The 13232-nt window shown below is 55.7% G+C and overlaps 5 protein-coding genes across 5 annotated transcripts; 3 read left to right on the top strand and 2 right to left on the bottom strand.

Moving 5' to 3' along the window:
• Positions 1-245: 245 nt before the first annotated feature.
• On the bottom strand, positions 246-2179 carry VTN49DRAFT_5338 (uncharacterized protein; the record flags this gene model as incomplete). The annotated part of the gene is made up of 4 exons (XM_069413384.1): positions 246-1489; positions 1537-1678; positions 1731-1807; positions 1864-2179. The coding sequence occupies 4 exons, from the start codon at positions 2177-2179 to the stop codon at positions 246-248; spliced, it is 1779 nt and encodes a 592-aa protein (XP_069266573.1).
• A 1300-nt stretch (positions 2180-3479) lies between these two features.
• On the top strand, positions 3480-4747 carry VTN49DRAFT_5337 (uncharacterized protein; the record flags this gene model as incomplete). The annotated part of the gene is made up of 2 exons (XM_069413383.1): positions 3480-4422; positions 4488-4747. 2 exons carry the CDS (start codon positions 3480-3482, stop codon positions 4745-4747), a joined length of 1203 nt encoding a protein of 400 aa, XP_069266572.1.
• A 702-nt stretch (positions 4748-5449) lies between these two features.
• On the bottom strand, positions 5450-7671 carry VTN49DRAFT_5336 (uncharacterized protein; the record flags this gene model as incomplete). The annotated part of the gene is made up of 2 exons (XM_069413382.1): positions 5450-7427; positions 7484-7671. The coding sequence occupies 2 exons, from the start codon at positions 7669-7671 to the stop codon at positions 5450-5452; spliced, it is 2166 nt and encodes a 721-aa protein (XP_069266571.1).
• Positions 7672-8379: 708 nt separating this feature from the next.
• On the top strand, positions 8380-11670 carry VTN49DRAFT_5335 (uncharacterized protein; the record flags this gene model as incomplete). The annotated part of the gene is made up of 2 exons (XM_069413381.1): positions 8380-8466; positions 8515-11670. The coding sequence occupies 2 exons, from the start codon at positions 8380-8382 to the stop codon at positions 11668-11670; spliced, it is 3243 nt and encodes a 1080-aa protein (XP_069266570.1).
• A 397-nt stretch (positions 11671-12067) lies between these two features.
• VTN49DRAFT_5334 (uncharacterized protein) lies at positions 12068-13116 on the top strand (the record flags this gene model as incomplete). Its single annotated transcript, XM_069413380.1, has 2 exons — positions 12068-12483; positions 12546-13116. The coding sequence occupies 2 exons, from the start codon at positions 12068-12070 to the stop codon at positions 13114-13116; spliced, it is 987 nt and encodes a 328-aa protein (XP_069266569.1).
• Between the last annotated feature and the right edge of the window lie 116 nt (positions 13117-13232).

The following is a 13232-nucleotide window of genomic DNA, read 5'->3' as shown; positions in this document are numbered from 1 at the left end:
CAATCGCTAAGGTCAAGTTGGAGTCGATGTATGTGCTGATACAAAGTTTGATTGCCCACCGTTACATTACTCGGAATGGAGGGGACAACTGGTTTTATAGTCCGACTGGGGTAATCGGCCGCGGATACCCGGTCCGATCCGGTCGGAGAAATTCTTCTCTCGACCGGACCGGTACCCGCGTCGACAGTGAGTCAAACCGTTCGGGATCGCATGTTTCGAATGGTCTAGGCTACTACATACAAAGTTTACGAGCTACGTTCCCCAAAGATCAGTTCCCGAAGGATTTCCTGCGCCCGCTGCGCCTCCACCCGGCCCTTCTCCCCTTGCCGCATCATCTGCCCGACAAACCACCCCAGCTTGCCCATCTGCCCCTTGTCTCGAATTTGCGCTACCATGCTCGGGTTCTGCTGCAGCGCTGCCTCCGCCAGAGCTATGTACTCCTCCCGCGACAGCGGCCGCAGCACCAGGTTCTCCTCTTCTAGAAGCCGCGGGATCGGCCGCGCGTCGCCGTCAAACACCATCGCCAGCACCTGCTTTGCCGTCGCGGTCGTGATCCGTTTACGTAGCAGCGCGTCGAGGAGCGATGCTAGTGTCGTTGCCTGCACCCGATGCTCATGCCACGGCAGCTCTGACTTTGTCAACAGCGCGCCTAGCTCGTGCAATACCCAGTTACCGGCCGTGCGGCCCAGCGTGGTCTTATTCGCCTCGTTGCCACGGTCCTGCTGCAGGGCCCGCAGCTCGTCCACCACGTCCAGGTAGTAGTCGAGCCGCGCACCGTCGTCCAACTCGATTAGAGGCTTCGCATCCTCCACGGATAGTCCGTACTCCGGCCCGATAAGCATGGCGAGCAGCTGATCGCCGAGCGCGGGCAGTGTCTCGCGTAGCCGAGATACCAGCTCGCGGTCAATGATGACGGGGCCCAGGTCCGGATCCGGCATGTAGCGATAGTCCACTGCCCCTTCTTTGCCACGCAGCTTGCGCGTTTCCGTGCTGCCCAATGACCATCCCCGCGTCTCGCTCTCAATGATCCCGCCCGCCTCGAGGATCGCAATCTGTCGGTTCCGCTCGGCGACAATCGCGTCTTCGACGGCCTTGAAGCTGCTCAGGTTCTTGATTTCGGTGCGCTGGCCGAGCCCGAGTGCGGGATCGCTGTCCTTTCTCCGTACGGAAATGTTAACGTCGGCGCGCAAGCCGCCGAGCTCCATCCCCGTCGTCACCGCGCTGGTCGCTTGTAGAATTGCCTGGATTTTCCGTGCGCACGCGGCGGCCGTCGCCGGCGAATGGATCTGCGGCATCGTAATGATCTCAATGAGCGGATGCGACACTCGGTTGAAATCTAGCAGCTGCATCGATGGAGGATACTCCTGCGACTTGGCCGTGTCCTGCTCCAGCTGAATCTGTTTGATCTCAACGCGAATGTGGTCACCGTCCTCGGGGGCGATTCCGTCGTGGCGGAAGAGGTCGATGTAGCCATTGCGGGCAAACGGCTCTACTCTTGTTAATCAGTTGGACTCCCGGAGTAGCAGGATAGCCTACCGTAGTACTGTGTAATCTGGTACCCCGCAGGCTGATCTTGATAAAAGTAGTGTTTCCTGTCGAACCGACTCACGGGCTGGATCTCGCAATTGAGCGCGATTGCGGCCCGAATGGCCGGGATGAGGGTCGCCGCCTGAAATTCCTGCACCTTGTTGGTCTCTCCAAGCCCTAGAATCCAGTGCTTCAAAACCTACCGGCTGGCTGCCCGGAAACGCCAAATCAAACAACGCGACATTCACATTGGGGGTCTCGCTCAGCGATGTCGGTGCCCCTGATAAATCCATCAGCAATTGATCAACCCAATTCATCCACCCTGTCAACACCCACTTGAAAAAAGCTTCGCCGCAGTATTTAACTGCGCATGAATCTCCAATCCAACCGTCAATTCCCATCCATCATGGCTCGGCGCATCGTCAGCTTTGCCCTTTTGTCGTTTCTGGGCTTTTTCGCGTTTGGCCTCTGCCTTTAATTGTTGTCGGAGCGGGATGCGTTCTTGTTGTAGTGGTGTGGATGCGGTGGCTAATGCGCGACGGTGGTGCAGAAACCAGGTTCGGATGCGCTCGCTCGGCGGAGTGTAGCTTGCGATACTACACCCGAGCGAGCGAGCTTGTCGTGCTTGACGCGAGAATCCAAGTCGGAGCATCTGAAATTCTGACGTTGGCACTTGGCACCGGACTTCAGTGCGTGACCTGGTGCACCTTTTTTGCGACGGAGAAATGCGGACCGAACTGCGAAGGCGGTCAAGTTTAGCGAACTCTCATCGAAAAGCTGCCGGACGCGTAGAACACGTCAACAAAGCAGTAACTAGGAGGATCTCATTAATACAGCATCAACAAGGATCTCGAGTCTACGCGAACGAATCTCAACTCAGAATACCTATCCAATTCGGATGAACGAAATACGGTATCCGAACCACCTAATGACCACTTTAGGGGTATCGTTCAGTACTAGTGGATGTGGTAGGAATGGATAATTCTGCATGTAATTGGCAACAACTTTATCGTCGAATCGGCAATACAACAGAGGCGAGGCCGAGATAGAGGTCGCATTCCACAGCGGCTGCCGTGGAATGCGGCCTGAACTTCAGGGCGACCACGTCAACTGGTCTAATGCGGGAGAGTAGCGTAAGAGTGGGGTTGGAAATATCGTGTATTTCCAAAAATTCCCAATTTTCACCAATTACAGTCCACAAATCCATCATATCTAATTTTTTATGGACTAGCGTTCCTTGGCAGGTTTTTTGCAAAGGAATCCTCTGCCGATCCCGACGAGCGGTCAACCAACCGATTCGCCATGATTTCGATCAGCTCTTTAGAATTGGGCCGTAACAGCTGTGAAACGACAGGCGCATGACCCCGGTCAATGCTCTGACAGTCGACTCCATCATATAATCGTGGAGGCGGGCTATCATATCGTCGTGCAACCGATGCAAGGGAGAAGTTGAACGTAAACTTCTAGCAACGATAAGCGCCGATGCGTTCGAAATAAAAAAGCGTAGCCTCCGATGCCGATCAAGTCGGACAAAAAAAATATTTCTTTCCATGCAGATTCCGGACTGCTGACTTCAATCCATCGCTTTATCTGCCGAGCCTCATTTTGGAATGCAGTGAATGGATAAACATTGCGGGGATTTGATTTCTCTCGATATCCTGAGTTCTGTTGTGCAAGTGAAGGTCCGATATCGAGGTATGATTGCTTATGAACATTTTCCGGAGGCCTCACTGACTTGTATGACAGGGAGAATAACATTACCGCAGCAGAGCCACGACTCTGACTGATAATGCTGGGATGTGTCCGCATGTCGCAGTCCACAGCAGCGGTCGCATGTAATTTCTCCGGTTCATGGATACGGCTGCAAATATCTCGCACTGAGAACAAAAGTCAACGAAATCCATGATCAGAATCAATTTGACAGCTTAAATTGAATACTGCTTGTACACACCATGGCGTCAGGCTTGGGAGGTCGCCGAAGAAAGCCGTCTGCGGTTTCATCAAAAAAGACAGTTGGGCGGCAACGCACTGCGTCCGTGGCCTCTAAAGATAATAGCTGGAATGAGCAGGCTGGAAATCGCGCCGATGATCTGGTGGCCAAGGATTCAGCCACAGAGTCATCATCTACGCTGAAGCCAAACGTGTTTGACTTCCTCGATGACAACAGCCACGACGAAGGCTCGCCAGAAGAGAAGAAGCAGCAACAGCCACCGCCGCCACCCACGGCCGCGAACATCAGCGCGAGAAAGCGGCAGCTATCGTACCCTTCCGAGTCATCGGGACGGGCCAGCAGCCCTGAGCATGTCTTTTCCGAAGCCTCGCGGCGGGAGTCTACTTCCTCTAGCCCGGAGGAGCCATCTCCGTTGGACGGCCATTCTTTTACCGCAGGCAAGTCTAAGGGTCAAACATCATCTCTGCCATCCTGGCATCATTACCCTGAATCCTTCTATTTCCCCCCACCGCACTCGCAAGTCCCGCCGCGGCGGCCACTGGACGACGACGAGGAAGATGAGAACGAAATGCCACCGCCCCGACCCAGATATCGGTCAACGGCACGACCTGCCCCGCCGCCAATTGCTGGATACGCCCATCTCGCGTACAAACTCGATTCCTCCGCACCGCAGTCGCGCCACCTCCCGCCGCTCTACCGGCGATTCGAGGCCATCAACCATCGCTTACTGCTCCATCTGCAGGACGAGATCGCGCAGATGGAGGAGGAACTCGAAACGCTGGACCGGCAGGACACAGAGCAGCGGGTTTCCGCTGCGGTCGACAAGCACAAAACGCCCCCAGCGGCGTCGCGCCGGAGCGATATCGAGTTTGGGCCGTTCTCGGAGGTCCATGCAAGACGGACAGCCCTGATGGAGAGATTGGCGTTCAAAGTTGCACAATATAGTTCGTCCCCCTTTCCTTTCCCTCTCTTTGTAATGGACTAGGGGTGCTAATAATGATTGGTATAGATGATGTCCTCGTCAAATACGCCCAAGTCCGTCAATCCCTCCCCAAGGCTACTACCAGCCAGATCCATACCTACCGCACCTGGTTGCGTGAGCACGCACCCATTATCGCGAAGGAAGAAACACGGTTTCTGGACCATGAGGATGATCTTGTCGTGTTGAATTCGAACGGCAGTGGTGCTGCAATGTCAGGGAGTGGGTTGCTGTCTTTTGTTGTTGGCGTTTTGGTGGCGGTTTTTGTGTTGCCGTGGCTGGCGTATTAGGTCCTGCGATTTTTGTTGTTTATACGAGGATTCTCTGGGTGGAGGGGGTTATAACGTTGACAATGACTGATGACTCTGTTGATGATACCATGTACAGTATTTACCGCATTGTCTTGAGCTCCGCGGGTGAAATCAAAGATAAATTGTATTGTATTCCATCATTCTCAAGCTCAACCATTTGGTGTCCTTGATCTAACAGTGGTTGACTAATCTCCCAAAGAAATCGATCAACTCAACCTATTATTCTATTTTTTTTCGCTGCTAAACTGATTCCGGAAGATCATCAATCAATCAATCCATTAATCATCAGCAACAAGTCAAGAGAGCCGCTTCGACTCATCAAAACTCCAACGCCTCTTTCCTAGGCTCTTTGTAACGGATAAGAAGGAACATCTACTACTAATACATCGCCTGGTTCATGCCCGTTGGTAGGAATAGCAGGAGGAGAAGCGAAGAATGATCAGCGAGGTGCTGCTGGTGGCTGTCTGCTGTTCGGCCTGTGGTTTGCCCATGAAAACGGAGGTGTGGTGGCTGGTAGCCGCCGCGGATTAGTTTGGAGGGGATTCATCGAAGCCATTCAACGGTTGGGAGGTCATTGTGGCCGTCCGGCGAAGGATGTAGCACGCGGCGCGCTTTTGGCATCGATCGCATGATACGAGGCTCCCATCTAGCTGAAATCATTTGTGACCCAAGTCGATCAGATTACATAACCCTGCCTGGCTGGTACCCCGGCTGTGGCTGCGGCTGTCCCTGACGCGGGGCGTAAACCTGTGGTGACCCCGGCATTGGCCCTGCAGGACCCTTCTGCGCACCACCGTACGGTGGCGCCGGGAATCCATTCGATGGAGGCCGCGCGTTGTACGGGGAATTCGGCGCGTATGTAGCGGGTGCAGGGACGTGGCCCGGTCGTGGCGACGGGGTTGCCTGGGCCCGAGCACCGGCGTAGTTCGGCTGCGGAACGGCGGCCGGCGTCCCCGGCGTGTACGGTGCCGCCGCAGGAGTAGATGGGTGATGCCGGCCTGCAAAGTAGCCCTGCGCACCTGGAGTATTTGGCGGTGGTGGTTGCGGCGCCCCGCGCGAGTTGGACGGGTACATGGCGCGGGGATTGTACGCTGGCGATGGCTGGTAGGCTCCCGCCCGAGGCGTGACCGCTGCCAGGCGCTTTTGTAGATTCGTCCAGTCGTCATCCTCCATCGTGCCGTTGTACGCGGGTGTCTCCATTAGGATCTTCTTGCTTATGTTCAGGTCGGCCAGCTGGTCGCCGTTCAGCTTCGCGACGGCGTACGGCGGCAGGGTGGAGATGATGGCCGCTAAGCTCGACCGGAGGGTCTCATAGACGGCACGCTCTGCTGCGGATGGAGTGTCGAGGCTATCTACATCCGCGCTGGACTTGGCACTGGGCAGTGCGTTGAGAATACGTGCTTGCCGGTACGAGTTGAGCGTCTCCAATAGCTCCGTGATGTCGGAGAGCATCTCATCCACCTCTTTGGACTGCGGGTCGATGGGCTCGGGCTCCTTCTCGGCGTTACTGGCTGGGATGCTCTCGGCAAAGTCGTCCGGATTGAACGACTTGACAGTCTCCTCCAACGTGCTCTCGTCTAATGTTTCAAGCTGTCCCTCCTCCTCTTTCTCGGCAGTGGCCCCTTGGTGAAGGGACAAGATGAGATTGAACCGTCTTGCTCCTTTTCGTCGCCACCATGCCATGTTCTTGTCGCTTACTGGAATGGTGGCATTCGAACTGTCGTACGATGGTGCAAAAGATGAGTAAGCGCTCTGGATCAATGCCAGATCGTCCTCCGCGTTGTAGTGATCGCTTTGCAGACGCGACCGCTCACTTGCATTCGCAACATTGGCAGCCGCACGTTTCTCTCGTTGACTCCAGTGGCCCGGTGTCAATGCCGCGCCTCCGTATTGCAGCCAGTGAACGGTAGGAACGGGCGTGAACGTGTAGTTGTGCTTTTCACCCAGCACTGCTCTGAGATTTGTGGCAGCGTCAAATGCATCGATCCACATCGTCGAAAGGTCTCTCGCCCAGGACTCGGCACGCCGCGGTGGCTCCAGTTGCGGCAGGTTCGGACGAGGGGCAAACACTTCACCAAAGGTCCTGACGGGCCGCTCGTCCATCTCAAGATTGTATGGCACTGCCTTGACAGCCGTGATCCCGTTGGGCAGCTTATCTTCGGGAAACTCTGCTTCTTGCAGACGTCCCTCTGATGTTGGCACTTTTGTGGGCTGTTGTAAACTGGAAAACAGTTGTCTCGGATTTGACGGATTGCCGAATAGGGTCAGGACGCGCTTGTCCTCACGACCAGTTGAGAGAGTAGCGGCATTGTTAGACACTCCGGTCTCCTCCTCAGCCTCCGACTTGACCTTGGACGAGATCTGAGTCGACGCTCGCAGGACAAGGTCCTCTACACGCTTCTTGAACGCAACAATGCGGCCCACAATCTCGTTCTGTTGTCCCGTTCGACGAGCCGACTGTCGCTGTTCCAGGACAGTCGTCGCCGCTCTTTCCACGTCATCCCGGAATTCGGCAAGAGACGTATAACGACCGGAAGCCACCGACGTTTCGATGGTCGTAGGCTTTTCGCCATCTGCTAGCTTGGCTCGCTTGTTACGGGGTTTTGAAGGCGAGGACAGCCCAAGAGGCGTGGTAAACACGTGCAGATCTTCGTCGTCCCTGCCACAAATTATCGGCACAGGTCCTATTAGCGAGACGAACCAGAGGCGACTTACCTTGCCAAAATTTGAAGGATATACCGCAAAGCCTGTCCCAGTTCATCAGTTTCTTGTCCAGCCGCAGCGTCCGAAACATGGCTTGTCTGCGGATCCTCTGTCGACGATGCACGCTTTCGCTTTGCAGGCGCCAGAGGAGCCGACTGATCGCCGGAGGACGCGTGCAGCTCGCCGTTCGCGCTGGGCATGGCGACCGCGGTTCCTCCGTCGCTACTGGCCATTCCACGGCACCGAACGCTTCCGGACCCGCTGAAGGCTCGAATTCCCGCTGTTTACAAACTTCGCAGACGCCTCAATTCGATGGATATATCGCGGGAACAACGCGATCACCGCGGTGCAACGTGATCGTCGAAGATGCGCGGATTTGACGACGACGGTGGCCGGGAAACGCGGTCCGATCGAGCAGAGTCGGCGACGCGGGACTACTCGTAGGATGCGAAGCCGGCGCGGTCTTGGAGGTCGGGATTCGCAAAGACGCTGCTGGGCTCGGCGCCCTCGGACGGACTTGAGCCCCGCGACACCTCTGGCGCGGGCGCAAAAATATGCACGGGGCCCTCAGGATATTGCAGAATCGAAACGGCAGAAAACTGCCAAATTTCACAGAAAGATCTCCGTGAGGTCCTGCTGGGTCGCAGCAAAGGGGTTTTGATTTCTGGCAGCGGGATGACAAAAACGGTTTAGCCTGAAAAACCTGGCGTAAACTCACGTGATTTTATTGTAACTACGTTTCCTTTTTGAAGAGAATCGACTATCTCGATTGGTCGATACAGTCCCCATCTGGTAACAAGAATACAGATGGTAATTCTCCTTTTTCGCGGCAGCCGATCAAAACTTCGAGATCTGCATTCGCGTCTGACAACGTTTCTTTAGCAGCTTCCGCCGTCGGAATTCCATGGATGTCATCGGTCTTCCATAATGCCACGTGCCACTCGAGGGTACGGGCATTCTTGAGCCCGCAATCGCTCCCGGGGGGTCGACATCTGGTTAGTTGCCTCACTTTCGACTACAAAAGTTTCAGCTGATATTGACAGGCTTCATTGGCTTCAAAGGATTCATGCATTAGCTTTGACCGGCGGCGAGTAGCCCTAGGGCGATCTAGGTTCGTATTGACCAGTGCTGCTTCATGTGAGCGCGAGCGCCTGGCCGGACATCATGGAGCGGAAGCCGGGCACGATACCTCTGACTGGGCGTCTGCCCAGCGATCGTCAGAGAAGCCCACATCAATACGGCAAAAGAGGTTCTCTGACTACCTAGCGTATATGGCGATCAATTCGCGGGACACCACACACACCAAACTCGGAAAAGAAATGGCACCATCACAGACTGTCCTAGCGATGCTTCGCAAGCAGTATCCATCGACAGGATACCGGCCGCCAAAACAGAAAAAACCGTTTCAGCGACGACTTTCTGCCCAGATCATATTAGCTGCCTACATTGCCAGATTGGACCCGTATGTGTCGAGCTATCGTTTATCGGAGCATCAAGACTCTCGTTATCATGCCAGACTGGAAGCCATGATACGGGACGTCTTCGATGCGCCGGCCTTGGAATACCTCTCCGCATCTGGTTACCGCGTGGAGGATGTCGTGTCCTGGGCATGGATCCTCAAAGCTGAAAAGACCTACCAAGCGGCTCTGCGACTTGTCATTCTGCATCATTATCACGCGGCTCGTAATGAGAATATATCGAAACGAATTCCATTCTTCATAACGACTATTCTCTTGCGCCGAGAGCATCTTGATGTGAAGGCATTCCGGCTCCTGCTCGTATATTCGACATCTATCCTTACTCAGCAGCCTCTCCCGCCTCTCCATACGCTTTTGCATGCAAACTTGGCAGACTATGACCCTGCAGCACCATCGTCACCGATGCCGAATCCGATTCGTGGTGATCGGGCAATGTTCCTCGTCGAGCTGTTACTCCACCATGCTCGTGAGCTGTGGCCCGCAGCCCAATTGACGATCGCGAAGGCGTTCTCAATATTTCTCACGAAGGTGCTCTCACCGGAGCGACGCAAAAAGGACGACAATGGCAGTCTTGAGTCACTACGGGCGGAGCTCTTCAACTCGTGTCTGCAGGCGCTGGCCATTCCGTCAAAATACAGTCCGTTTGTATCTGCTTCAATCCAACAGCGGGCGCAGTTTGAACTCCTCAAGGTGATGGCAAACCACCAACCAGTGCTCCCGGTGAGTCGCCGTGGCTACCAGGCCGTGGTTGCAGTTCAGCTTGCGCACAAAAAGACCGATGCAGAGAAGGAGTTTGCCAGCTATAAAGCTCCGTCGTGGCCTCCGTGGAAAGAGAATCGTCTAGGAATCGATGCCGATCGGGGGACTGAAGGCATGAGGAGCCGTGCCATGCAGGTCTTGGCACAGATGAGAGAAGCAGGGTACTCCTTCACCATGTGGGACAAGACGGCGGCCGTGTTGGCCGGGTGGGACACCGACGGTAGCCCGACAATTCAGACACGAAGCCTAGCAGCGTTGCCGAGTCTATTAGAAGGCGAAGAGAAGCCACCGGAAGAGAATCCGAATGAACCAGTGACTTGGGCGGCCCGGATTCGCGCAACCCGTACTTTACGAGAGGCATGGGCTTGTTTCCTTTCCTATCAAGATGCGGGCAATCCGCCGTCGCATGCTGTGTACGAGGCGTTGGCTGAGAAGTTGGTATTTCGACGGGTTGCTATGGAAAGGGACTTTGACAATAACACTCGGTCCCTTCCCGGTGACGGCCCGGAAGTTTTCCCAGAGCCTGCCTCGGCACGCGACGTGATTTACGTCCGGGCCGACCCACCATCTCTGGAAGATCTGCTGAAGGAGATGGACAGGCAAGGGATACGACGGAGCCAGAAGTTTGTCGCGTTGTTGCTTAGTAACTGCTCGCAGTTTCAGTCAGGCCTTAGGTACCTATCTCCGAGCATGCTAGGCGAGCATCAGATCAAGGCCCTATGTACGCTGTGGCCAGACAAATACGATGCAGTGGCCATGTACATCATCAGCACGACCATCAGCCCGCAGCTGTTCCGTGCTTTTATCAAATTCCTATGCTCCTTTGCGACTTTCGATACCCTAAATGATGCCGGCTACAGAGTACCCTTGGCGGATCTTTACCCCATCGCTTTGCCCAATCCCCATCTCCAGCGTCCGCAGACAACTTTGTTTGAATGCCCTCACTTGCCAACCTTCCCCGGCGAAGTTCCTCACCCTCGCGCCTTAAGCCACGCAGTGCAACTGCTGAGGACTCTTAGACCGCGCCGAGCATCCGTGTGGCTGGAGCTGATGCGAGCTCTGAGCCTGCCCAGATTGATGCATCCGAAGAATCGGCGCCTGAAACTGAGCGTGCAGCGATTCCTGGCATGGTACGAACTTGTCCAAGTTCAGCGGTGGATGGCCGACCTGGAAGTGGAGCCTGGAATGCCTGGTTTGCAGATCATGTGCAGGGCATTCTGCCTAGCCACGATTGCAGGAGCTCGAGATCCAACCGCGGCGGAGGAAGCATGGCAGATGATTCGCGACGCTCAGCGCCGGAATTCTTCGTTGGACATCTCCAACCCAGTGCAAGTGCCACAATCTTTTGACCACTGGGTAAAGGATGGATTGCAGCATCTCAAGGAACACTTCGATCGCCTTGTCCTTCCGCAGCCTGTGTTCCGAACGTCCACATCCAGAGGAGATCATGTCGGGAACGCAGCGGATGATTCCCGGCTCACCGAGTCTGCTGCGGAGCAGATGTTGCAAGTCCCTGATCCGGCCGTTCTGCACTCGTTCATTCGAGCTCTCGGCGCGGCGGGAGATCGCGATAGCATCATCAAGCTCCTGCGATGGATGAGGGTCCACGCGAAGGTGCTCAAGGAACGAGCCGACGAGTACGCCAATGGCGAGCGGCAAGTGAGGCGCGCCATGATTGCTATCCGCATTGGGCTCGAAGGGTTATGGCGCCATCACCGCGCGCTTAACGATGGTGCGCAACGGCTGGACCAAATCTGGACAGCAGGCGAGCAGGGCGGGGGCATGCCTTCCGAGCCGCCAACGCCAGCCGAGTCCCAGCGCTCGGGAGCGCAAGAGAACGACGTTGTCTGCTCGGAAGATCCCTACATCGACGAAGCCTACAACATCATCGAGGAAGTGGGCTACTGGGGTCCTTGGCCGACAGACGAGGAGGTTTGGGATTATCTGCTGGACCGGGATTGATGATTCTGCTTACGATAGAGTCAAAACGTGCACTATACGATTATTGGCTTGTATATATAGAGTTCCAAACAATGTAGGATATGTAATTGGGTCCGCTGGAGCTCTTCATGGACATTCGATGAGCCTTGTCGGCCTCAGGCAGCAAGGCACTGGAAGATTGATCGGAAGTTACGATTAAGCTTCCCACGACTAGCCAAATAAACTTAGCCTCAGATAATTCCGGTCGGCCAGACGCGGAAACAAGTGGGCCCATTCCCCCGCATGCTTATCTTGGATTACGTAATATCGTAGAAGCGGAGATCATCAACCGAAGGGTTCCAACAACCCATTCCTCACCCTCAATTCCAAGCAGACTCTCTCCGATTCGGTTACGTCCACCAAGTCCAGGAGCTGCATAATGCGACTATTCCCTGGAGAGTCTGCGATGTGGCGCTCGGGGATCTCCTCCGGCCCCGTGGCCACTGCGGTGCGGGCCGGCGGTAGCTCACGACCACAATTGGCTTCAATTCCGAACCGTAGACTGCTGATCCGCACCAGCGTCACCGTCGGCACCAGTGCGGATGCCGGAGTGATTAAGATTCAGCAGATCCCGGCTCCCGGCTCAGGATACGTTCGTGTGCTCCTGCTGAACCGACCGGAGGCGCGCAATGCAATCTCCAAGTCGTTGCTGAATGCGCTCCGATTTCACGTGGATTCGATTGCCGCGGAGGAGGGGAATGGGCCGACACGCGCGTTGGTGATTGGGAGCAATATCAATGAAGCGTTCTGCGCGGGCGCGGATCTGAAGGAACGTAGGGAGATGACCAAGGATGAGTACGTGTGACTGTGCGCGCCTTGACTAAACGGCCTCCAACTTACCAGTACGCTCTTTGCAGGACGGCTGCCTTTTTGAGTAAGCTGCGGAGCACCTTTGCGAAACTTGATGCGCTGCCTATCCCGACCATCTCTGCCGTCTCATCCATGGCCCTCGGAGGCGGGCTGGAGCTCGCCCTGTGCACGCAACTGCGCGTCTTCGGTTCGTCGAGCATTGTGGGTCTGCCGGAAACCCGACTGGCGATCATCCCGGGTGCTGGTGGCACATATCGGCTGCCCAGGCTGATCGGCGAGAGTCGCGCGCTGGATCTGATCCTCACCGGGCGTCGCGTGTCCGCCCCGGAGGCGTACTTTCTTGGTCTCTGCAACCGGCTCGTTGAAGTCACGCCGGAAGAGGAGTCGAAGGATCCGGGCGGCCGCAACAAGGTTTTACAAGAAAGCATCAAGTTGGCACTGGACATCTCGGAGGGCGGGCCGATTGCCATCAAGCAGGCGCTGCGGGCGGTGCGGCAGTTCCACCAGGGTGAGGCGGCTGAAAATGCGGCCTATGATGGTGTCATCAATACGGAGGATCGCCTGGAAGCCCTGCAGGCGTTTGCGGAGAAACGAAAACCGATGTTCCGAGGACGGTAGAGCTGAACCCTTAGTGGGCGTCTAGGACGGTTCCTGCATTGGTCCTGTGCGGTGGACGAACCGGGGTTCTGGCAACGGTTCGGACATTGGTGCTATTATTGTACCATATAGTATTC

The sequence above is a fragment of the Thermomyces lanuginosus genome (assembly GCF_041956635.1).
Source record: "Thermomyces lanuginosus strain ATCC 200065 unplaced genomic scaffold VTN49scaffold_34, whole genome shotgun sequence".
NCBI classification, from domain to species: Eukaryota; Fungi; Ascomycota; class Eurotiomycetes; order Eurotiales; family Trichocomaceae; genus Thermomyces; species Thermomyces lanuginosus.
The sequence above is the reverse complement of the archived record's forward strand: the minus strand, read 5'-3'. Positions and strand labels throughout refer to the sequence as shown.